The 26,540-nt window shown below is 47.3% G+C and overlaps 1 protein-coding gene across 8 annotated transcripts in view; it reads right to left on the bottom strand.

The window, feature by feature from the left end:
* Rbpms (RNA binding protein, mRNA processing factor) overlaps positions 1-26,540 on the bottom strand; it is a 156,346-nt gene that overhangs the window by 22,969 nt on the left and 106,837 nt on the right. For 5 of the 8 annotated variants that reach the window (XR_010058306.1, XR_010058308.1, XM_006253240.5 and 2 more), the window contains one exon: positions 242-375. The exons of the other annotated variants lie outside the window; for them this stretch is intronic. Coding sequence is in view for 3 of the 5 variants with exons in the window: in XM_006253240.5 (XP_006253302.1) it covers positions 242-375 (134 nt within the window). In the remaining 2 variants the exon portion in view is untranslated. The remainder of the gene's footprint in view (positions 1-241; positions 376-26,540) is intronic. 8 annotated transcript variants of the gene reach the window in all.

Genomic DNA, 26,540 nt, shown 5'->3' with positions numbered 1-26,540 from the left:
GTCCTTTGGGGGGGGGGGGGGGGAGGGCAGACATCAGGCAGTGGGTGGGATCATGGCTGTCAGATGGTCCTTGGAGGTCCTGGAGGGGTGTCAGCTTGTTGTAGAGGGAAATCATTCACTTCCTGGAGGTGGATCTGTTAGCTGGGTAGGTGTTAGTCACATGGTGTGCTCTGGGGGACCAGGTCTGAAAGGGCTGGTGGTGGTGGAGTGAGTGGAGTGGTGGCCGATGGGCATAAATTACCTGGGCATGCAGTGAAGCGGGATAGGTGAAAGCGGCAGGAGGAGGAAGAGCAGGCGCTAACTCCGCTGGGTACAGAGGGTACGGGGCCCACACTTCAGGGCTACTGGGGTAAAGTGCAGGTACTGTGAGCTCATCTGCAAGAGAAGAATAAGGAAGAGTTAGTGGTTACCACACGGCTGCGTTCACATCAGAAAACAAACACCCAGCAACCCTGAGCCCGGATCAATGTCAGGTCAGAGGTCAGAGGTCAAATACCCTCCCCTCCTCCTCCTTCTCTTCTTCCTCCTCACAACCTGCTGCTTTGCTCCTCCAAGCTCTAAGCAAAGAACTTTAAGTACGGAACAAATTAAGTCTAGCATCTGCTGCCTGTCCAGCAAGGTCAGTCATGGGCCTGGGCTCCGCCCTCTATGCTGTGATGTCTCTCTGGCCCGCCCGTAGCTGGGGACCCAAGAACAGTGGGAACTTCCTGCTGAAACAGAGCGTGGTCCCCTGAGGGATGGAAGGAAGACAGAGTGTGTATCTGGAGGAGACATCCCACGAGAACCTTCTGCGTGCCTCTCAGGGAACAATGGGTTACTGGCAGGACCCCAACAGGCCAGAACTTATCAGCATTGTTACAGACAAACCATGATAAAGCATTTTCCATTTTGTCCTCAAAGGACAGGGCCAAATACAGGGACCACAGGACACTTCGACTGTTACAAACTCAGAGAAATGAAGGGCCCTGAATGTCCCCAGTGAATCTGCCAAAGGACGCAGTGAGAAGGTTTCAAAGGCTGCTCATTCTGACTATTTTATTTGGTCTAAAAGTTCCTTGTGTAGCTCAGATTCTGTTCAGGTCAGCCTGCAGCTGCCGGAGGGGAGGCCCACTGCCCAGCTGTCCCATGCATCCAGAAGCAGGCGGCTCAAAGCAGACGCAAGTGCACTGGTGAGCTGGGCCCAGCAGAACCACTACCGCTCACAGGACTCTGAGGCGGCAATCTCGACATTTGCTTTTCTCGCCTGTCAACATCTGAAACCATGCAGGCTGAGGATGCTTCCCAAGACAGCCGGGGGAGGAAGGAGAGGGTGACTGTAAAAAGCCATTAGTAACGGCAGACCGGGCGGCCCAGAGATACAGGGGATGTGTTACCAGAGGGCAAGAGACACTTCCCTTCTTGTTTCCAAGCGACCAGCCTCCCTCTATCCTCCCCTGCCCCAGAAACTCTGGGCTTCTGCCTGGACCTTCAATATAAGGGAAGGGCACAGGGGACAGCAAACTGCTCTGCTGGGTGTGTCGTGGGTATAGATCCACAGAGCAGCCAGGAAATGGAGTAAGTGTACACGAGACAGGCACAGGATCCTGCATGGACAGAACTCTTCCTGTGGCAGCTGGGGGAATGGGTAACCCTCATTCAGAGGCAATGCTCATCTCCAGTCACACAAGATCCCCTTCCCTCCTCACACCTCTCCTTGTGGCTAGACAGATAAAACACGGGTGGAAACCGACCGAGACTCCAGGTGGCGGAGAGCAATGCTAATTGCTAAGTGTGAAACTAATTATTACCACTTAACCAGGAAAATAATAGGTCCACTAATGACTTAAAAGATAAATTACCAAGTCTACGTATCTACTTCAAGTCCTGGGGTGTGTGGCGCAGCTGAAGGCTCAGGGAATCCCTGAGAGGGTGGAGAGAAAGCCCCACAGACCCTGCACTTCCTGCTGGGAAGGGACATGTGCTTTTCATCAGAGTTGCTCCTGTGGGAGCCTGGCTAGTGGGAACCAAGGCCTCAAACAACCAACCACACTCAGAAATGGAGAGCTATTATTGTTGTTATTGTTATTTTAGCTACCGAACTATTTTAAGACATTCTGCGTCTTTTATAAAAGTCAAGAGTGTCTCATGCCCCGTGCACTCCTTGCTAGCTCTTGCTTATTGGGCCAGAGGTGACAGCAGGAGACGTTAGAGCTGACTGTTAACTGGTAGACACCAGCAGAGGGGAGTGCTCGACTGCGACCAGTCTGTGATCCCCAAGTCACACCAGTAACAGGAGGTGACTGACTCCAGGGGGAAGTTCCACCTACAGTGAGCTCAGCCTGATGATGCAGAAGAAGAAAAATCCCAGAACCCCCATCTGACAGCACACTGCGCCCTTCTTAGACACCCCAGGAATACTTTCAACAGATATTTTGCAAACGAGAGAATTTTAGTAGCTCCACAAACACTCTGAAAGAGAAATCCGGCCTCATGCCATTATAAGGGGTGAAATTATTCGCTGGTTACTTTTTGTCTCGACCACACGGTGGGGGATGTGGAGCCGGGAGGCGGTCGACATTTCTGAAGATGGCTGACTTGTCAGAGCACAGACTGAGCGGGAGGAGGAGGGCCCCGAGGATGTGGTAGAATCAGACTTCGGTCTTGACCTGATGGATGTGATGGAAGATTTCCAGGCCTTTCTACACTTTCATGATGACTTCTATCACATCTGTGTGGTAGAACAACTCACCTGAGAACAGTTGTTTGGATGGGGCTCAGCAGAATGGGATGGATTGAACATCCCCTAAATGCAGGTGCTGAGCTGGCCACAGCACGGTGTGGTTAGGGTGAGCCTCCTGGCACATCTAAGCAGTCCTCTCTCCCAGCGGGCATGAGTAGGGATTTATGGCTCCCTGAATGTCCAGAGACTGCTGCCTGCTCCTTGGGTTGCAACCTACCCCTGGAAGCAGTCCTCACAGGCTTCAAAAACATCCCCTTCTATGAAGCTGGCTTTCTGCTTGCTAATACGGTCTGGAGAAAAGGGCAGCTGGCAGAGCCTCGAGTAGAGCAAGGACACCTTCCCTAACCATCGCTCTAATGTCCAAGCCAGCAGGATGGGGAAGAGAGGGGAAGCCCATGGTCCGGGGGACGAAACACAGTCCAGATGGAGTCAAACCCCTCTTGAGCACCCACAGTAGGCAGATGTGGGGAGCAGGGCCTTTACATCTGGATTTGGTCCAAACTTCCCAAGAGGCTGGGCAAATCCTTTCCCATCGCACAGATCACCCTACAGCCCCATACCCTTTCTCCTTTTGCAACTCTGGGTTGTAAAGGGCAAAATACGGCTAAATGAGTCTTAAAGATGCAAACAAACCCCAGACCTAAGAATACGTGATCTAAAAAGCTCGTCATGTTCTGAGGAACAAGGACTGTACAGGTTCCCACTCTCTAACCTCTCTAGAGAGGGAAAGCGCAGATGGAGGTTTATGTAAGAGCCCTGAGGTGTGGAAACAGGCAGAGGCCAAGCTTCTGGTCCAAAGGGAAGCTTTAAGGGAACTGGAGTCAAAGAACTTCTGCTCCATATTTTCTTTCTTTTTTTTTTTTTTTGCCTCCTAGAAGGTTCTATTTGGTGACATTGCACAACAATACGCTCAACTGAATGACACACTGAGAGCAAACGCACCATGAAGCACCTGCCTGCCTCCATCCAGACTCTAGGAAGGACGCCCTTACACTGGTTGCCCAGACAGCAGGCACAACTGATTTGTCACCAGGGGCCTTGATTCAACCTTATCATGAAGTCTGACGTCAGCCACTTACAGTGCATTATAGAGGAGGGTCTCTTGCTTGCCACCCTAAAATACATACTCTGGTCTCATCATAATTCCCTTTCTCAGTCCCTGTGCAGCTCCTGGGGTGGTCTAAAAAAAAAAAAAAATCCCTGGATTTCTTGTTTTCCCTGTGGTCTAGGCTCTGACTGTACCCCTACCCCAGCAAATCTCAGGGCCCCTGCTGGGTAAGCTCTTAGTCTAGTGTGTATAAGCATGACAGGACTAGCAAAGAGCCAAGTGCCCACAGTTCATAAATGAAGATACACACCTTATCCTGCCTCCACAGAGTGGAAATAAATCACGGTCACTTCTCTGATAGGAAAGAAACATGCAGAAGTGCACCAAGGCCTAAAATCTCCAAGTTAATTTACAGGAGCCAAGGTCTCTTTCTCACTCAGAGTTCTGTTCACACACTCTCCACCCCTACCTACCCCTGCTCCCCTGCTTCTGCACAGGTAACGAGCTATTACAGATGGGGCTGGGGGACCCCAGAGGCAGGGTGGAGGTGGTCTTCAGCTGTAGCTTTTAGAACACCCAATTTATAATAAACTGAAGGACAGAGAATTAGAAACCAGAAAGCTTCTTTAACTTAAAAAAAAATTATTTATTTATTTTTGCTTTTTGAGACAGTTTTTCTGTGCAGCTCTGGCTGCCCTGGATCAAACTCTGTAGACCAGGCTGTCCTAAAACTCAAGAGATCCTCCTGCCAATGACTCCTGCATGCTGGGTTCCCGACTTCACAAAGCTTTTTTAGAAGACGAAATTTAAGCCAGGAAAATCAGTGGCCATAACATAGGCCTAAACATTTCTGTTGTTGTTGTTGTTGCTCACCCCCCCCCCCAAAAAAACCCAGGATTTCTCTGTGTAGACCAGGCTCTCCTCAAACTCCATCTGCACCTCCCTCCCTAGTGTTGGAATTAAAGGCATGGACCAGCATTGACCAGCTAAGAGAAACATTTTTAATTGAGAAGAGGAAAAAGAAACCCTTCTATTGGCAGGGACCCTTCACCTTGCCTACATACCCCAGGCAAGTGACTTAAGTACCCCTATAGTCATTCTGCTGGTGACCCCTCTTCTACGGTCTGACTCCCCAGGATACTCTTCTGTATCTTTCGTATTAGTGAGACAAGGTGTGCATTGGGAGGAAGGAAACCTCTGAAAGTTCTCGCTAAGAACCAGGAGTTCCAGGACAATTAGCAATGCTTGTATGAGAGCTACTTTACAGAGGAGATGCTCTTTTCTGCACAGATTATTTTCAAGTAAGCACAATAATCAGCAAGGAGCCACACGCTTAGGGGCTGAGCCTATATGATCTAGGAATGGCCGGATCTCTTCTCCGGGTATTTTCTGGAAACCTTACAGACAAACTTTTTCACTGTAAAAGTTACCTTAATTTCCCACGCAACCCTTGTGAGCTTATCAGATGTAATCCCATCCAATGCTGACCTAAAAGGCTACTGAAAGTGAGGGGGGGGGGGTGCACATGCCTGTCTGTCTGCCTCGGGTAGAGAATCTCCATTGGGGTTGCAGAGACACAAATCAGCACAGTAAACGTCTGGGTTCAGCAAACTGCACTAAATCCTGGGCACACGAGGAGAAGCCAGGGCTAGCTCCAGTCCCAGATACCATAGACCTTGGCCATTTCTTTTGTTCCAGTTACTAGTTATAATGACCCATTAAAACCATTTTGCTTTCTAACCCACTATACTAAACTCACCAAGCCCAATCCATTGAAAAGATCCATTCACTGTCATGTATCAACCAGTTCCTTTTCCTACTTTCAGTACATACATACATGTATATGTGCATGCACTGGACATGCGCGGGTTGTACACACGGGCAACGGTCAGAGGGGGATGTCTACTGTCGTCCTGCTCTATCATTCCTGGAGCAATCCTCCTGTCTCTACCCCACATGAAGCCGGGGTCACAGGCCCATGTGCTTCCTGAGTAGGTGCTGGGATGAACCTGGGAGGTCCTCATGCTTGCACAGCAAACACTCATCACACATCCGTCTGTTCTGCCCCACAATGCATTCCTCTCTCCATTTCACAAGAAAAGCCTCTTCACATCTCGTGTCCAAACAGCTGTTAATTTCTAGTGATAAAATAGAACAACGGAAACGACTTAACGCCAGTGGCGGTACTCAGAATGCTAGGTAGTTAAGTAGGTAGTTAGGTTGACCAGTTGGCTGTGTCCGTCCTATGTCCCGAGCGATGTATCACAGGCATGAGCACCAGCTCCTTGCCATTCTGGAGAAACAGGGAGGCAGAGCCCACTGTCTAGCCCAGTCGCTCTAGGCACAGATGATGTGGGAAGAAAGCACAGTTCACTGTGGGTGGTGTCACACCAGGGCCAGCTGTTTAAGAAAGCAGGCAAAGCAAGCCACCAAGAGCAAGCTAATAAGCAGTACCCGTAGATGGCGTCTGCTTTAGTTCCTGCCTGCAGCCACCCCACCCCCACCCCACACCCGACTGCCCTTCTTTATGAACTGTGATGGGGTCAGGTAAACCGAGTAAGCGGCTTTCTTCCCAGGCTGCTTTCAGTTGTAGGGTTTTATCACAACAACAGATAGCAAACTCTGTTTGCATATATGAAGTACATGTGGTCCCTTGTGTAATTCTGAGAAAACAAATGATGTGTGAAGAGGTCCCTAGCATACCTTATACAAACCAAGAAATGTGACTACCTTTACAGACACAACAAAAAACCAGTACCTAGCTTGTGAATTTTGTATTCGTAATGAGAATTAGGAGGGGTTGGGGATTTGGCTCAGTGGTAGAGCGCTTGCCTAGCAAGCGCAAGGCCCTGGGTTCGGTCCCCAGCTCTGAAAAAAAGAAAAAAAAAAAAAGTTTAGACAACGAGAATTAGGAACTTTTCACCACTAGAAAGCAGGGAGCCCAAAGGCTAAGAAGGAGCGGCCATTAAGATCCTATGAGTAAAAGTAAAAACATCATAGATAAAAACTTGAAAGGTTGTAATGTTTCCCCAGATTCTCATAGGAATTGAAATCAACACCGTAATTAGGACCCAGCAAGATGGCTTGGTACATAAAGTGCTTGTCATGCATATTTGAATCCTTAGAACTCAAGAAAAAGCCAAATTCCATAGCAAGCACCTGAAACCCCAGGGATAATTTCCAGAGACAGAGAAGCTCCCAAGAAGCCTGACTGTCAACTGGCCTGGCCCACAGCAGGGCAACCTTGCTTCAATATTAATGTGGACGGTGGAAACCGGCTGCTTCAAAGTGTCCTCTGAGCTCCATGGGTGTGCACTCACACACTCTACATGCTTGTGTACACACACACACACACACACACACACACACACATGTGTGGAGTGTGAAAGCTATCTGTGGAGCAGTGAAAGCTATCATCTCAAGACTTGGAATGTAGAGGCGGTTGGATCAACCTGTCTGTAGAAGACCCTGCCTCCCCAAAATAACCTCAGAACCATCAGATTGTTCAATGGAACACAGTAGCAATTTTGAGACCGAGCTAACTCTGGGCTCCTAACAATAAGAGTCCTTACCCCACCCTTACCAGGATATCCGCCTCCTTCCCACCCTCCTGGATGCAGGACACTGAGACGTATATCTGAGTGCAAACAGAGGCCAAATCAGGAGAATGGCATTTGGAATCAACGTGTTGTCAATGTCAAAGGGTCCCAGGCCCACACAAGAACATGCACTCCCACCCCTTCCTGCCCAGGCCTCGATTGGAAGACAGACTTGGGGGATGGGAGGAACTTAAAGTCTGAGGCAATCAGAGTGTCTCAGCTCCACCTCGGCTCTCCAGAAGGCCCCTCCCTCTGCCGGCACTGTTTAACGTTACTGGAAATACAGAGGTAAAGGGTTTAAAAGTATTTAAGTCTTTATCACCTACGTTCAATAATGTTATTTCTAGGGATTCACTCTACATTAACACAAACTACAGAAAAATATCTGAGAAGCTACAGAAGCTTTCCAGTGTCAAAACCCACAGAAATGGTTACTAGGGATAACTGTCCTGGCTGTCCTGGAACACAGAGGCCGCCTAAGTGCTGGGATTAAAGGCCTGTGCCACCATACCTGGCTCAAACCCTATCATTTAATGGCTTTCTGTCTATGACTTTCTGTCTTAATGATTCGCCTGTCTATGCTTAATTAAAGGCCATGAAAATGCTGATCGATTTTAAAGAAAGGCCTGATTAGGTATGATTAATGATTGAAATTCTACTTTAAAATTCTGTTAAGGGAGCCGAGAAATCTGAGCAAATCCAATACGTCCATTTGGGGAGGCTTTAGTGACTTGTGATAGGGGATGACACAGCTCATGTTGGGGCTGCAGTGGAGGGGAGGAGGCATTCTAGACAGACTGTAACCCCTCCTTTACACCGCCAGGCTATTCAATGGACCCCTTAAGTGTCCTCAGGCATCTCCAACTGGAGGAAGAGGAAGGCCAGATAAGCTCAAGCTATAATAATCAGGAAGACCTAGCCTGACAGCTCTGCCCCTACAAGATAAATAATTAGCATATGCCCCACCCTAGAAGGTAAATCAGCATATGCATATGTCCAGCCTTAGTGTCACCATTCCTAGAGAACTGTTAACACTGCTATGCACAGGCAGCAGTCGCTCTTTCCTTGTGTTTTCCTTTCCCAATTGGTTTCCAAATTTAAGATACAAGGAAATCATGCCATGAGTTTGTGAATCTCATGCTTGGTAACAGAAACAAAACCATGAAGACCAAGGACTGGACTAGCAGAGAGAGAGAGAGAGAGAGAGAGAGAGAGAGAGAGAGAGAGAGAGAGAGAGAGAGAGAGAGAGAGAGAGCGCCCCTGCCTCAAAAGAGAAAGAATGACAGGGGACATGGCATACCCTTCTACGTGAACATACACTCATACAAATGTACCTTTTGAAGGAAAAGAGCTGGTAAGGGTGGCTGAGGCAGAAGGGGACCCTGAAAACAAAAGAGCAAAAGAGCCTGAGTTCGATCCCTAGTGCCTATGACTAAGCTCTCTCGGAACTCCCTGGTCTCTGACCAGGTATTCTAGTCTAACTGGTGAGCTCCAAGCCAGTGAGACACTTCCCTCAAAGGAAGTGGATGCCACTCCTGATGATGTTGCCTGCACCCAGCATACATGCACATCTGATAATGAGATTTGCTTTTAGATCCTGACTCATACCGAGGCTCGTTACCTAACGGGTACTAACTTTCTGGGCTGGAGAGATGGCCAAACAGTTACAGGCTGACACAGGATAACCATGAGATTGGGCTTGGACCACAGAGCAAACAAACATCAGCCTGTGACATCCTGTGTCAAAATAACAACCAAAAAGCCCAGACAACACCCCCCCTCTCAGTTTGTGGAGGGCTTTTGGCTTTGAGAGATGAACAAGGCCACAAGAACTAGAGGGTCTCCAGGTAAGAGTCAAATAAAGAGAGTCAGTGTGAATAAATGAAGCCCACAGAACTAAACACACATCAGTTTCTTCAGGGTCACCCTCAGATTTTGGTCAACGTCTTCAATACCTACTGTGAACAAAAAGGCAGGTAGAGAATCTTGATTTTACTTTTCCAGTCCGCTTGCTGATTCCTGCTGAAAGCACTGGTACCCCGGGCACCCGGGCACAGTATCAGAACAACATTCTTGGAAATGAAAAGAGACCAGGCCCAAGTTAAGTCACGGCAGCAGTCTACTAGGGGACAGGTCACCAGACAGGAGCTGGGGCATTGGTGACTCGAATGGGCGCAGATGGGACAAACACAAGTGACGTCCTTGTATAATGAACTTCACACGAGGCTTCTCGAGTGTTACCCATCTCAAGCCGTGCACCAAGTGTGTGAGGTGATCTCCGAGTCCCAGAGGCTGGACAGCGAGGGTACAGGTGAGACCAGCCAGGTGAGTAAGAGGAGAACTGAACCAAAGCAAAGACACGAAAACAGGGGAGGACTTGGAAAGAACCAGGGTTTGGTGGGAATAAGATGAGAAGAAGGGAGGAAGAAAACACCATGACATGGAACTGTTCAAGAAAGGGGGTGGGGGTGGGGGAAGCCAGGTTACAAAGCATGAAGACTCTGAGATGCCCACATTAGAGACACACTAGCTGGCACAATCTGGAGCTGTGATCAAGGTGGCCCACGCTGAAGGAAATCCACTTGTCCTTCTTCAAAGATTTACTTTCGTTTTTATTTATGTGTGTGACTGCCTCAGCTAGGTGTCTAGAAGCAATGTGAGTTGTCCTTAATTTCTAAGAGCGGTGTTCACACCACAGTTTACAGTCTTGAGTTTAAAATTCACAGGTCTCTTTAAGAGCGGAAGGCTTCCTTTAAGAGGCTCCGAGCCTCCAGCTGTGCCCAGGGACTCTGACTTGCTCCAAGTTCTGGTTCATTAAACAGCCACTCAAGTGCCTCTGAAGTGTCTGACTCCGATTCCTTGAGCATCCGTCCAAAGTCCCATGCTGCATTCCCAAAGCAGCCTGAGGTATCCAATCACCCAGTCCTGACTGGTTAGGCTGGCTGGTATCCCTTTCTACAGAAATTTCACGAGTTTAAGAGTCATAGCAAACGCCTGGATTTCAATAATGCAGACTCTGTCACATGGTCGACTTTTCAGTGAGATAGACAGCTATGGTTTTGCAAATGCTGGCCTAAGAGAGCCCCTTCCCACCCTCTCATTCCTGGGGACTGTACTCATTCCGGGCAGTAAAGGACAAGCAGAGTTCATTTACTAAAAACAGGGCACCCTAACCTGGCTAAAGGCGGCTGAATATCCAAAGGAAACTGGAGGAACTAAACCAAGGTTCTGAGCTTCTGTCTCAGGATGGCCAAGGAGTCAGTGATGCAGCTTCCTCTTGAAAAGGGGCTCTCACTCTGACTCCACGAGACAGCAGGGAAGTGTGTGTGTGTGCAGGCAGCAGGATGCTTTTCAGGCAGGTAAGGTACACTGGATCATGTGGGGAGTCTTCTGAGGTGGCTTAGCCAGCTTGGTGTAAGGAAGATTTATGCTCCTTTCTCTCTGGCCAGAACTCATCAAAGAAGGAAGTGGAAGGTGCTAGAATCTAACTGAGGCGAAGGCTCTTCCCCCTACTATCAAGGAGGCCCTGGAATTGCCAGCAAAAATAAAACATAAACACATTTAATTTAATTAAGGAGGAGGAGGAAGAAAAAGAAGGAAGAGAGGAGCAAAGAAAAAGAAAAGAGGAGGAAGAAAAAGGAGGGGGAAAGGAGTAAGAAAAAGGAAAAAAGGAGGAGGAGCTGGAGGAGGAGGAGGAGGCAGCAGCAGGCACACAGGGGTCCGTGTCACTAATGAAGCGGGATGACAAGTCCAACATGGAGTGACAGGAGTGTGTGTGCACTGCTGGGAGTGCCCCGTGCATATCACCTGCCGATCTGTGCACGTCCTTCAGACCTATAAACACAGCTGTCTTATGTTTAACTGTTTAACACAGCTCTAATACCCCGTTTAATAATTATACACGCAGTGCATAGTTGTGCATTAATGAGCCTTCATCCCCGTCTTTTCAAAACTCTCACAACCATCTTTGTAATGTGTACTGAGCCCGCTTGTCCATCAAGGGTCTCAGCAGACCGTTTCCTGTACCACAGAGGAGGGAGACACGAAGAACGATTGGAGGGCAGCCCCAGATTGTATTGATCGTCTCAATAAACACACCTACAAATACATATACACCCAAGGAAGCCAGACACAGAAGGTCAACATTATAATCCCACGGATACTAAGCAGCTTGACTGGACAGAGTCACAGAGAGGAAGGTAGGGAGGCTAACAGTTGGGATCTGAGGTAATGAGAAGTGTGAGGTAACCACTGTAAAGCCTTGGACAAGTAACGGATGTCATTGAATGATTACACCAATCTTTTAAAGTGTATGTGACAGCACATGCACACGAAACGACATCAGAGGGTAACTTCATGAAGTCAGTTCTCGCCTTATGTCCACTCTTGCCTGCCCAGTGAATTATTATGTTTAAAACAGGAAGTTCTGTTGTACTTTACCACTTCTGACCTGCAAAAACAAGAAAATCCGAGGCTGGACACTTGGTTTGTTCTTGTTTTAAGACAGAATTTCGCAATGTAGTACAGGCTGTTTGTGAACTCTGGTTGTAGCTCAGGCTAGCCCCAAACTCACTGTTCTCCTCTTGTCTTAGCCTTCTAAATGCTTGGCTTGGAAGACTTAACTGTGCACCTCAGATGGGCACCTTACCTAGGCAAATTTTTTCAAATCTGTGAGCCTGATACCTCATTTTAAAAAAGCCAGGGCCAGCATCAAGCGTGCTATGACTGAGGATGACCTGGATTCCTGATCCTTCAGAGCACTGCCTGGCTTGACTCACCCCCTCTGTGAAACGAGGACAATTTGTGAAGCAGGCTATGGGGAAGGTTGACCAAGGTTATCAGAGAGCTTCAGGAGTCTGTGGATGAACAGCAGCTACAGTACCGGGCTCTCACCACACACGGTGGTCAGGCTTAGGTGGTCTGCAGGTGTGGAAGAGCTGCAGGCCGGTGGGTGCACGACTGGGGGGGGGGAGAGCAAATGTCTACACTAACGAGGCTGGCAGAAGGGGCCGGGAGCTCTCTCAGGGTGCAGCAGGGTCGTGCCCAGAGTCAGACTCACGGTGTGGATATCCCGTACAGGTTCTTTCGCTGGCTTCCTCCCACCTGCTGCAAATACAGAAGAAGGAGTGGGGCTCTATAGCCTGTCAGGGAGTTTCACAGGGTTCTGAATGAGCAGCGGTGATGGATAACAGGACCTCACCAGGTCCACACTATCTTACTAAAACTCTGTCTTCTGAAAATCTCAGTGACCCCCAGAGTACTCAGACTCCAGCTTGCTGCCTGGGATCTATAGTAACTTGTTCCAGGTTTTTGTTGGGAACTTATTTTTTCTTCAAGCACAATTTCCCATGGGTCAAAGGGTCCTATAAATAAACAGAGGGGACGCAAGGATGGGGCAAGTTCTGTGGGTGTGGAGAGAATGACCCACTTGAGCACTTCAGGATGTAGCGCCCAGCCCCTTCTGCATGGTAGCCTGCACTTCAGTGTTCCTATTAGAAGTGGAACACTGGACCCGCACAGACAGGCAAGCACCTTACCAACTGGGCTGCATCCTAGCCCACGAGATACACTTCAGTTATCATCTTCGTCTTTTTCAAATTAAAAAAGGAAAGGGAGGGGAAGCAATATGTATTTGTGTGCCTGTGCAGGGGTGTATGTGTGTCACGGGTGTCACAGGCGCCACAGTACGTGTGGGGAGGTCAGAGTACAATCTGCAGGTTTCACCTTCCACCATATGGGTCCTGGTGATTGAATTAAGTCATCAAATTTAGTGACCACCGTTTCTATCTGATGGCCCATCTCGTTGGTTCCCCACTTCCTTACAACCTACCACTCTCATAAAATCATAGATCCTACAGCTGCCAACACCTTCTGAACTGCTCACTTTACCGTCTTAAGGACCTCCGTAGAGCCCTCTCCACACGCTCCACCAACTCACCTGTGCCTGAGTAAAATTAGAGATGGCTCCTTGAACAGAGCCAGCCCTGCCACCCAATTTCCCTTCTTCCCCTTGCCTGGAATGTAAGTCATCAGAGTCCCAAGCTCACAACAGGTTTCCCCAAGGCATCATGGGAGCATTAAGTCCACTACAAGCTTTCCAGGGCTTCAAAGTCACTGAGGTCGAGACCGCATCCCGCACCCGTGCATTTGGGCAGTCTTCCCGGTTCTGTGGTTCTGCCCGCTTCCTGACAGGCTCCACCTGCTTTCCCTAGGACGAGGCAATCCTTTTGCCCTCTGTAGTCAGCTCATCTACAAACCTGCCCTGGTACGAGAAGTCACTCTTCCGGAACATTCTTCTCTCTCTGAAGAACCAGACCTCAGAAATCTAGATTCTTCAAGGAAGCCGTATGAGGCCGGTGAACACAAGTTCAGAGCACACGGATCTTGGTCAAATAGTAACAGAGATGTGGCTACAATTAATTAATTAATGACGAGTATTTATTACACAGCAACTATGTGTCAAGACACTATACAGAGCCTACTTTTATCATAAAGGAACCTACAGATCAGAGAGAGAAAAGAAGGACGGAAAAGCAAGGGCCTGGAAACGTACCCATTTGTAATCAGGGCACTCGAGGGGGAAGGTGAGGGCTGTGAGTCTGCGAATAGCACGCACTATACACAAGATCCCATCCCTCCTCCTCCTGCACCTAGTCATGAAGGAACTGAATGATGGCCAGGGAGTAACGAGTCTGAAAAAGGTTCAGAAGCAAGGAGAACATGGCAGACTCTTTGACCTTTGAGTGCTTCTCTGGACGGCAGAGAGCATACTGGGTATGAGGATTAGTGGTGGTGCCAATCAGAGCGTGCGCGCCTTGAAGACTCTGGGGGCTACATATGCCGCTGTCTTCAGGGTTTGCAGACTGTGAGATGGCTCAGCTAAGAGAGCGGCTTGATATGACCCACTATCAATCCCTGGAACCCACATGGCAGGAGGAGAGAACAAATCCTCCTTCAAGTTGCCACTGACCCCCACACTCATGCCCTGGCGTGCACATACATGTGCACATATGCATGTGCATGCACAAATCATGCCTGTTATCATGGCTATTAATCTAGGGACTAAAACAGATAAAACATTTTTAGATGATTCAACACATAGATGGTGATGTCTAAGTGATGAGGAATTCTTTTACACACCCATAGTTATTCAGAAAAGAGTCCAAGGGAGTTGGGCAGTGTTGGCGCATGCTTTTAACCCCAACACTTGGGAGGCAGAAGCAGCCAGATCTCTGTAAGTTTGAGGCCGGCCTGGTCTATAGAGCAAGTTCAGGACAGCCAAGGTTACACAGAGAAACCCTGTCTTGAAAAATACGTAAGTAAGTAAGTAAGTAAGTAAGTAAGTAAAGTAAGTAAGTAAGTAAGTAAGTAAGTAAGTAAGTGTGGTGTGTGTGTGTGTGTGTGTGTGTGTGTGTGTGTGTGTGTGTGTGTGTGTGTGTGGTGGTTAAGCAGCTGGCCCCATCCATGGTGACAGAGCTGGAGGGGCAGCTATGGAGGACACTCTCTCTGATGGACCCTGACCTCAGCCATCATCTACAAGCCCAGTAAAATGGAGAAGGAAATCAAATGCTTTTGCTAACAGCATTAGCCCAACCTACCTCCTGTACCCTCAAAGACTTAAAGCTCATCTCATCTAAAACACTCCTCACTGAGTTTACTCAGCAAGTGCCTTCCAGGACTCACAGATGTCCCAGTAACCAATGGGAAGGGACTTCATGTTTCCCAAGTGAGAAGCCTGGGTTGTGTCCCCAGTCTGTACTGTGACTTTACCTTACGGCTTAGAGACATTTGCCTCTGCTTGGTGTGTCGGCGGCCCTGAAAGTATCTGACCCGAGGGATGAGGGAAGGAGAGGTGATTCCTAAGCTTTCCACAGGGCTGCTCTAGGTTCTTCACGGGATGAGAGGGGGGACAAGTGGAGGGGGACAAAATGATTTGCTTTCCATCTTCTCTTTCCAAATAGTCGGTTTTCTTTTTGAGTATCCTTCCTGGCGCTTGTTGGCATCATTGTCTGGGCCTTAAGTGAGGTCAGAGGATTCTAGTCCTTTAAAGTTCTTTTGGACCTGGACTAGAAGCGGGAGGGGTTAAAGTCTAAACTTAACATCGCACAAGGCTATTTATTCAGTCAGCGTTTGCCAGAAGTCAAGTCACATTGCTGTTTTAGGGAAAGAGCTTAAGCAAGTTCAGAAACATTCACTGTGAAATCAAATAATCTCTTAAATAAATTTTAGTGACAGTTCATCAAACACATCTATACTAAATTTATCCAGGACATATAGTCACTGAAATAGCAGCGTGCTCGGAAACAAACGTGCAAGCTTAGGGAAGCTGACAGACTAGCCTAGGAGCGCCCATGTCCCTGGCACCGGCATTCTCTATGGATAGACTTGATAACTATCTCTGAAAGGCACAATAGAAAGTGGATAGATACTGGCTAAGGTTGAAATCAAGATTCCACAGCTAATACAGTCCAATTAACTCTTGACAAATGCACGTGACTGGAGGAGAGACAGAAACCGGTGTCAGCCTTGAGACAGAAGCAAGACTGTGTTGTGTGTTGTGTTGAGTTTCAGGTGTGGTTCTCCACACCTTGTGACCTGGGTGAAAACTAGGAGCCCAGGTTCATTTTACAAAACAATGGTTTGATAATTTAAAGTAATTTAAAATAAAGGACAAGTATGTAATCAAACGAAAGGAGAAACGGGCATAGTATATCTTGACTGCCCATCACAGAGGTAGGCAGTTCAATGTTTAGCAGTGTCATCATCAGAACATTCCTGAAGGGATCTAATCAGTGTCATTTGTTCATTGATTTATGATCACTTTACATTAAAAGGCACCCCATTCCCTGGCACACTGTCCAGATGGAGCCTCATGTACCCAGAGTTGTCCTCAAACTTCTTACGTAGCTGAACCTTGTGCTGCTTCTGCCTCTCTACCTCTCAAGTGCTAATTTCTGTATGTTGGTCTTCAAAACAAGTTAAATTACAACCAACTCCTGTGGTCAATCTTTGTGAGTACTTTTTCCCACACTTTATCCCTTCAGTTTCACACCCATCACTAGATAGGAAAGAAGGATAGGGGAGGAGGGAGAGAGGGAGAGGGAGAGGGAGGAGAGAGAGAGAGAGAGAGAACGAGTGAGTGCCTTGAATCGCTCAAAGTCAGGGGGAAAAAAGGAAAGAAATTCAACCCAGCCCTGATGGTTCACACCTTTAATCCCAGCACCCAGGAGGCGATGGCAAATGTCTGTGCATGAGGCCAGCCTGGTTTACACAGAGAGTTCCAGGACAACCAGGGCTAGACAGCAAGAACCTGTCTCAAACACCAAAAGAAAGAAAAAAATTTAAACAAGTAGAGGAAAAACCCAAAACTCCCCATAAAAGGGAAAACACTAATCTGAGTGGGTCCAAGCTACTATAAATCATGAGAATTAGGGAAGCCAGACGACTCAGCCCCCAGTGAAGAAATGGGGGAAAGATCAATGGACAAGGCTTTATAAAGAAGTTGGTGTGGTACATTATCTGTAATTCCAGCACTCAAGGAGTGGCAGGAGGGTCAGAAGAGAGGCGAGTTCAAGGCCAGCCTAGTCTACAAAAGGAGCTGCAGCTTAGTCAAGGGTATACCAGGACACTGTCTCAAAACATCAGCCAATCAAACTGATAAGGACTGTAACATGAATGGATGGATGGATTCACTATCTGAGTCCACAGTCCCTCCTAGCTCCCAACAAGGACTCAGCTTCACGACTGTCAGGGGAAGTGACGTCCATGTGGACCTAGGCTGCATTCTTGTTCAAAAGGCATACCCGAACTCCAACCTAATCTCATTGCCTTTTATTTTAAAGCCAACAGAGGAACAAGGGAACCAAGAAGGGCCCTGAAGACGAATAAAACCTACAGACCCCAAAGGAGGACTTTTTAATCAAGAAGGCGAATACCTTATCTTTAAAAATCAATGATATGAAAACGAAGGGAAGGAAGTGTTCTAGATTAAAGCCAGCCAAGAGACATAAGTGGATGCTACATGGTCCTGACAGAATGAGTCAATCACTGAGACCCCAGAAGGGATTCTAAGTAAATAATGGCCAAAAGTCTACTCGCTATGAATGGTGTGCTATTATTGGTTACACTGTTGTCTTTACATTGGTATATCTGAAAACATGAGGGTGTGTGTGTGTGTGTGTGCGCGCACGAGTGTGTGTGCGCGTGTGTGTGCGTATGTACATGTGTGCACCCCAAGTTCCTCAGCAAAAATAAAACATGAACCATGGAGATGCCAACCTTTCTATACAAAGGGAAATAGTAAAGTGCTTGCTTTGAGAGCCTGAGGTCCTGAGTTCAATCCCCACAGACAGCGTACAAATACCAGGTGTGGTGGCACATACCTATGACACGAGCATGGGGAGGTAGACATGGGTGGATCCTTGGGCTGAATGCCAGCTAGCTACGATAACCTAATTGGTGAGTCAGATTTTGGTGTTTCAAAGGAAGCAACTCTAGCTGTTTCTGTGGCCTCCACACACATTCATCTTCTAGCCCCATCCACAGTAAAGCGAAAACAATAAACAAGTCGCTTCTTTAAAAACTGCTGACAGACTCAATCCAACATGGACTGAGTGAATTCCACTGCCCAGGGAATGTTTCTACTAACAGTACTCCGCTCCAATCCCACCTGGTGTGGTCACTTCCTTCTGTGGGGTGCAGCTCTCCTGCAGCTGCCAGTTGAGCTGCTGGGGATTCTCCTCCTCTACATTTTGATCTGCACACAGGCTTTCTGGTCAGTTCAATTTCCAGAGGTCTTTCCCATGCCCAGCTAGCAAGTTCACAGAGTTCTAGTCGCCCCCTCTGCCTTCTTGCCCACGGTCCTCAGCCTCGCTGGTGTGCCTCTTCATAGTCTATAAAGCCACTCTTAGCTTTTGTTGGCTTCATGTTGTCGGTCCCCATAGGGTGAGCACAACTTCTCTCCCCTTGCCCCAAATGTTTGCTAAACTTGAGTGAGAGAATTAGGAGGGGAATTCAACACTGCTTCCTGTATGGGACTGTTAATGTTTGACCAGCTTGATCTCCTTGACCTTCAAAGACTATTTCATTAAAGGACAGAGAGGCACTCCTCCACCTCCGGCCACTAATTAAACTATGTTGAAGCAGACACACATTGCTTCTGTCTTTGTTGTATTACAGCTGAGCCCGGGGAGGCTAAGTTTCTGCAGGGAGCAGGGAAGACTCAAGATTTCAGTGGCAAATGCATTACACCCGAAGCCTTTCCACTTATGTCCCTCTCCTGGCAGAGGTCGCCTGCAGGGAATCCCAAGATTAGGAATCAGCTACACATTCCTGGGTATGAAATCCATGAGGCCCAAAGCTGGGAATCAAAGCAGATGTTGTTGGCACAGGAATGGATAACCCATTCAGTCAGCTTTCTGTATGTTTACTCACTGTTATTTACCCACCATACTAAAGTGCTGTCTCCTGGACAAACAGTTTTCTCCAAATTTTCTATTAAATTCAAACAGTCACATTATGATGGGGGAGACACCAAAGAATATGAAAAAATTATATACACATGTTTAAAATTCATGTTATGATGATGTCTTAAAACCACCATGTTTAAATGTTCAACGTCTGAACTCCTTGAGACACTGGCCTTGGTAACAAATGGGGAGGCCAACCAGGCTGGGTCATCACCATACGGAGTGACTTTGAGAATAACTGGTGGCACCATGCTATACCCGGGCAGGAGGTGTTCTTGCTTGATGAAGCAAAAAGCTTGCAGAGCCCCAGGTCCTTCCAGTCTCTGTTGCTGCCACACTCCCTTGTGCAGATTCCCAAGGCCACTCAACCGGAACAGATGTTAACGTTACAAAGCAAAGTAGCCCAGGATGACCAAGAAATTCCGATCCTCCTGCCCATTCCGGGCTGAGTCTAGGGCTCAGGTAAGCTAGACATCACTTGTCTGTTTTCTCCTAGACTGGCTCAGAACCTTCTGTGCCCAACTTGTCTGGAGGCAGGAGGTCTTAGGAAAAGATTTGGGAGAGAGGACAACCCAACAGCGATGACATTCAGGGGAACAATCAACGCTCCAAGGAGTCTGTAAGGTGAGAGCGTCAACTAACGCCAGCTCTGCTGAGCACACTAAACAGAATCCAGTTAGAAAAGCCATTAATATTAAAGGGGGTGGGGGTGGGCAGGGCATCACATTCCAAGACAAGACAAGGCTTTAGTTCTGTATTCGTGCAAATCTCTTTAGTATCTGGTTTACTTGAAGACAATTAGAGCCTCACATCTGCTTCTAATTAAATCCATCTCAACATACTGTTCTGCTTCTAGGGCATGACAAAAATATGGCCTGCACAACAAGCGGGAAGACCTTCTGATATCACAACAAACTGTGACAAAGAACATTTCTTTTTAAAAAGTAATTATTCTAAGCCAGTGAATGAAATAATGGTCTTCAATATTCATGTTTAAGACTTTTTCATTGCTTACTTATGTGCTATGTATTGGTGTATATTATAGCCTGCATGCATGTCTGTGTGAGGGTTTCTGACTCTGGAGTTACATACAACCGTGAGCTGTCATGTGGGTGCTGGGAACTGAACTCAGGACCTCTGGAAGAGCAGCCAGTACTCTTAACCACTGAGCCATCTCTCCAGCCTCATCTAATATAAATTTTCTACATTTATTCCAATGCACTTTGCTCAAGTTTATTCCTCATCGTCTGACCCTTTCTGCCCAATCCTGCCGAAATCCTCTCCCTCCTCCCTCCAAGACCCTTTCTACTTGATGTCATAGATAGTCAAATACAGACTCCACACATGAGAACACCTTAGGTGTGTGTCCCCCGGAAGGGGAGGGGGCCCATCACCCTCTCTTGTTACCCTCTCCCTTTAGATTGGACAAGTAGTTGCATCATGGGACCTAAAAAACATTACAATGAATGAATTTCATATTCTGTTACATTGAAAACAACGGTTAATTTTAGGATTTTCTTCCACATCCAACTTTGTAATAAATCATGCCATTGGAAAAATACTGGTTGAGTTATGTAGCTCTTCCAAATGTTGACTCATTCCACTGTGCAAAAAAAAAAAAAAAAAAAAAAAAAAAATCCATTAGCTTCATAGTTCTGTGTAGGGAAGCTGGAACTCATGGTAGAAGGGAAGTTACTAAACTAAATTTTCAATTAATTAAAACTTTAGTGTCTGATTTCTACTTCTAAATTTTTGGTCATAAGTTATTTTCTTTAAAATGACAGTTTTGCATATTTGTGAGAAAACCTGTCTGCCAAATCTTCCTGTGCCAGTCTATCAGTTTCTATTAAAGTCGCATTACAAAGGAAAGCAACTGGGCTGGGGAGATGGCTCAGTGGTTAGGAGCACTGACTGCTCTTCCAGAGGTCCTGAGTTCAATTCCCAGCAACCACATGGTGGCTCGCAACTATCTGTAGTGGGATCTGACGCCCTCTTCTGCTGTGTCTGAAGACAGCAACGTTGTACTCTGATACATAAATAAAGCTTTAAAAGGAAAAAAAAGGAAAAGGAGAAAACACCCATGTCCACTTAAAACTACAAAAGAACCAGTTTTTATTGACACACACACACAGACACACACACACACACACCCCCTTGGAGGATTCACTACTGCACTTACAAGTTGACAGATGAATATCATTTTTTTATAGTGCTGGGGAACCAACCAAGGGTCTCACTGACTCCAGTCAAGTGACCTGATACTCAGTTACCTTCTTCTACCTCCTCATCAAGGACATTATTAGATAAAATTTTATTTTTTTAATAGTAAAAGTGTAAAGAATATAATTTTAGCTGGCAAATCTTGTATAAAAAGGCCAGTAACTTCACCACTGTCCACTGGAGAAGAGAAACTACTCTCACGGGAAGAGCTAAACTGAGGGCTGCAGCCATTGGAGCTCAACTGGAGTGAAGAACAAGAAAGGGAGAGAAGACCAGAGACCACCTAAAGGTTGGAGGACCGCACTGAGAACTGCTGTTCTGTGCAAGCCGCAGCTGCTGTTTATTTGAGGACCACAGAATGGAAGGCAAGAACAAACAGAAATTTGTAAGAGTTGTTAGCAACATAGTAACACCTAAGGTGGTTAGCAACACAGTTTAACACCTAACAAACAACTGTAGCCCGCACCACAGAGTGGAGCACAGACCTGCAGTCACAATACTTGGAAGGTCCAGGACAGCCTGAGTTACATGAGACCCTGCCCTAAACAAGTCTAATTAAATAAATGCTACCTGCTTCTTCTTTTTTTTTTTTAAACAATTACTTTTTTTAAGTTTTTTTTATTTTTTTAATTTATTATATATAAGCACACTGTAGCTGTTGTCAGACACACCAGGCATTAGATGGTTGTGAGCCACCGTGTGGTTGCTGGGAATTGAACTCAGGCCCACTGGAAGAGCAGACAGTGCTCTAACCACTGAGCCATCTCTCCAGACCTACCTGCTTCTTCTGAATCAATCCTGTATGCTCAGTGCTTCTAGAAAAACTGTCACCAATAAGCTTAGTTTACAAAGCACGGATGGGGAAAATTGCCTGGATTACAAAGTCTATTATTTTAAAAACGATGGGCTAGACTTATTGAGATTTTCACACACATTTTAGTGTTAGGGGGGAAGAGAGGTGTTCAGGAAGAAAGACACACTCCAGTTCCTGGGTTCTGAAGGAGAGCTTGTTTGTAACAGAGCTAGGCTCTGATGGTGAAACGGATACTAAGCCAGCCCTGAGATCTGGGAGGAAAGGAATTCAAGGTCAGCTGTGTAACAATTTATTTTCCATTTGAAAAAAAGCTGTGTCCATAGTTAGATACAGTATCACCAAACTGATTGCCTCATAATGTCATTAAATTATTAAAACCATAAACACCGACCACTACAGGTATTCCTAGGTTTGAAGACAGATGGGCGGTGGAGGTGGACAATGTTGGGCACTAGAGTTGGGTCTTCAATATCCCCCAGGGGCCATTTTACAGGCTCCATGTACACAGTGGAAACTTCTGGTCTGACCTCATGGGGTCTTGGGGTCACCAAGAGCATGCCCTTTCTTTCTTGGCTTCTTGGTGATAAATGGGTGTTGATGCTATAAAGAGCATGTGCCATAGGCAAGAGGCCCAAACCAATCACAGCTCAAAATCGTGTGCCAAAATAAAGCTCTCTTCTTTGTAAGTCGGATTTTCTCAGGTATCATTACAGGACAGAAGGTGAGTAAGAGAGAATGGCTCGGCTAAAGATGGATCCTCCTTACAGTAGTTTGTCCTGGCATCTTTTGGGCTGGGCTGGCTGAACTGGTTATCCTCGCCTTCCAGGACCTGGGTACCTGGTGTATCTCCAGTGGCAGTCCTGTGGCCTCTTGGGACTATACCTCCTAGAGGAGGTCATTCGGGGAATGGGCAAGGGGCTGCTGACCAGTGTCATGTTGCTGTGACTGTTGTGAACTCACCAGGTTCAAGGACAGATTCCTTAGGCCTGAGTCCCATGACAGGACGCTCAAAGAGAAAAGCCGAGAGCCACCTCTCTCTTTTTTTTTTTTTTCTTTTTTTCTTTTTTTTTTTTTTTTTCCGGAGCTGAGGACCGAACCCAGGGCCTTGCGCTTCCTAGGCAAGCGCTCTACCACTGAGCTAAATCCCCAACCCCACTGAGCTAAATCCCCAACCCCGCCACCTCTCTCACTACAGGCTGGAGTACTGTCCCTGAGACCTCTGTCCCCCAGCTGACTTGTGGGGGTTTAGGGGGAGGTGGGGTTAAATCAGGGTCCTGGGCCCCAGGCTGGCCCGAACATCTGCACCCTTGGCTTCCACTTCTCAGTACATGCACCAACATGTCTCTTCCCTGTTCCCTGTTATTTCTGACCACCTATTACAGTTTCCTTTCAGCCCTCTTTTGGTTTGTTTTGGGGTGGGATTGGGGGTGAAGAACACTTCATAATGTTACCCAACCTGGCCTTCAAGTCAGTCAGTTTTCCTGCCTTGGCCTCTAGTGCACTGAAGCCCCCTTCCCCCCATGCCCAGCTTACGTTTAGATCCTTACCCATCAAAACCAGTTGGGGTAAGATAAATAAAGATGTGTGTCCTATCATCCCCCTCAGGAGTGGGTGGCCCTGGGGTATTCCAGGCCACGTCAAGGGGACAGTGAAGGGGCCAAGGTTTCTTATTAATATGTTCCTCCTCTATACATTATATCTAAGATATTTAAAAAGGTAATACATATAGCCCTTCTGTTCTTGCCCCTGGTCTTTCCAAGGCAGCTTTTCCCAAAGTGTTGGAGGGAGGATGAGTATCTTACTGTCCCCACTTGGCCTCTGCCCGTCAGCTGGAACTCACCCCTTTCCCAACTCGAACCTTAAAGGTTCTGCTCTGGTGATAGTGGTTGGACAAGTGAAACACAGCTTAGTCTTATAATTCCAACCAAACAACACACCAGGGCTGCTATTTTATACATGTTATGCCGTAGGTAGGATACACAGATGTGAGCCGAGTACTTCTGGATGGTGAGAAGTTATTATTACTGTTAATTTCTTTGACTGCAGATACAACATCACTGCTCACTTCCTTGGTGGCTGGTACCACTGTGCCTCCCGAACCATAAAGCAAAATAGCTCTGTTTGTCAGGAATTTCCTCGCAGCAGTGGCAAAAGTCAAGTACACACATCAAAACTAAACAGGACAAAGACGACTCTTTTCTGGGCCTGGATTCTTGCTTTCAATCCTGAGAGCTGGAAACAGCTCAGTTGGTAAAGTAGCTGAGTGGTTACTCAGGTACTTAATTACCCCCAGCGCCCATATAAAACAGTCATCTGCAGAGTGATTACGGTCTCCTGTACTCCCGCACGTGAGGGGAGGGGTTGGAGTCAGGAAGCTCCCCAGGTTTACTGCCCAGCTCGTGTAGCCAACCACTGAGCTACAGGTTCAGTCAGACCCTGCTTTGCAAGAATAAGGTGGCCAGTGACAGAGAAAGAACTCCTGTCCTCCACATTCACCTGCACAAAAGTTTGCACACATGAATAAACCACACACATGCATGCACACTCGACAGAGATCGTCAGGAGACACTTGAAATTTTTATCACCAGACCAATGAAGTTTAGGTTCTGCAAAGTTCACATGGCCCCTAAAGGAGCTGCTTCCGGGCTCAGGGTTCTGCTCTCAGCACTGCAAACCTGCGAGTCAGCATTTTTGCTTCCGGCTTCCTGTCTCCTGCCCACTCGATTCTCCTGCCCTTTTCCCACCTTCCCAAAAGGTCCCACTTATGGAGAGTAGGGTTCCTAGCACCTTGCAGCACTGGCACTGCACCCAGCACACTGTCAGGACAAACATCTGGACAGACAAATGTCTACAGAGACTGCAAAGGCATGCTGGGTTGCTGCTCAGGAAGACAAACACAGAGTTGTTGTTTTATGGTCATGTTGAGCTTCAGAGATGGAGGTTCAATCCCCAGGCCCTGCCCCCCCATTATGGACTTCACAGACCCAAACTTTCATGGGATCCCTTGAGGTGTGAAGCTTAAACAGTGCTGGGTGAATGGGAAACTGCAGTTGCAGGCTTTGGAGGCTGCAAGGACAGAGGGAAGATAGAAGGGTGAAGGTTGTTCAATTCCTTGGCCTACTGACATTCCCAAATACAACTGTGTGCCTAACAATTCAGAGGTAAAGGCCAGGGGACATAGCTTGGTCAGTAAAATGGCTTAGCCCAAAGACATAAAGATCGGAATTCAAGTTTTAGCATCCACACAGAAAGCCAGGCATGGAGGACCCTGCTTGTAATCCAGTGTTGGGGAAGTAGAGTCAGGAGATCCTCAAGGATTACTGGCCTAGCCTTTATGGTTAGCAAACTATAGGTTTCTGTGAGAAACTACAGGCCTCACACATATACTCAGTCCCAGTACAGATCCCACAGAACCATAAACCCCTAGGGTTGGAACTCCGGAAGAAGGATCACTACAGAGTCTGTGGATAATCTGCTCAAGGCTCAACTGAGGTCCAGGGATGGCCCCCAGGCGGCAGAAAGATTCAGTGCCCAGAACTACAAGAAACGTGGCCGTGGCGCTGATGAACACCCGGTTATCGGTTATCTCAGCACTTGGGAGGTGGAGGGAGGAAGACCAGGAGTTCAAGGTCACTGATTCAGGCACATAATGAGGTAAGGCCAACCAGCCTTTAAATAAAGAATGGAAAAAGAGGACAGTTTAATTTGAGCAAACAAAGGCCCCATTAGGTGTTGGCTGCCTCTGCCTTTAGGAACACTGCAATCTACGGCATGCTGCAGACAGTCTAAATCAAAAGCATTCAATTCCCTATGCACGATGGGAGTATGATTAGAGTTATACTTCCTAAGTACTGGGATATGCTGAAGTGCACGCAGACTGGACATCCTCAGGGGAGGTTACTAGGAAGATGGCTCAGCAGTTAAGAGCCCTTACTGCCTTCCAGAGCCTGAATTCGGTCTCCAGCTCTCACAAGCTGCATGAAAACCACCTGTACCTCCAGGGGATCTGACACCTTTCCCTGGCATCCACTGGCATGTGCATGCACGTGACACACGAGTGCACGCGCACACACTTTTACCGGCTTCTTACTGTGCAGCTTCTACATTTTGCTGGCAGTAAGCAATTATGAGCAGACTTAAAAAAACATAAAAGCAAATCCAGTTAAAAAAAAATCCATGAGCAATAATTCTGGCTGCTCGATATTGAATGTCCAAATGCAGACAACTGCAGGAGCCGTGACTTTGAGGAGCAAAGGCACGTAACACACATGTTTATACACACACACACAGGACCATCTATGAGGCCACTTTCAAACATCTCACATACAGCAGTAAGCCTGTGGGTGACTAACCAGATTCACTCTATGACACCTGAGAAAGCAAACACAGGATGACGGTGAGATGGTTAGACCAAAGGGGTCATGATCTTCAATCCATCCCAACATGCTGGTCTGTCAGGGCTGGCCTGACAGACATCCATAAACTGTGTAAACAATCATCTATCTGTCACACAGGCTTTCGGTCAACCAAGGCCAAGGCCAAGGCCAGGCAGGCCTGATTCTCCTGGGGCCCCTCCTTCACCCAGAGGGCTGCCATTTCCCATGTGTACTTAGGGGCCTCTCTCATTATGCCACAGAACTCACCCACCCTCCTTCCCTCCATCCCTCCCTCC

This window comes from Rattus norvegicus, chromosome 16, assembly GCF_036323735.1.
Source record: "Rattus norvegicus strain BN/NHsdMcwi chromosome 16, GRCr8, whole genome shotgun sequence".
NCBI lineage: Eukaryota > Metazoa > Chordata > Mammalia > Rodentia > Muridae > Rattus > Rattus norvegicus.
This window is presented reverse-complemented; position numbering and strand designations above follow the sequence as displayed.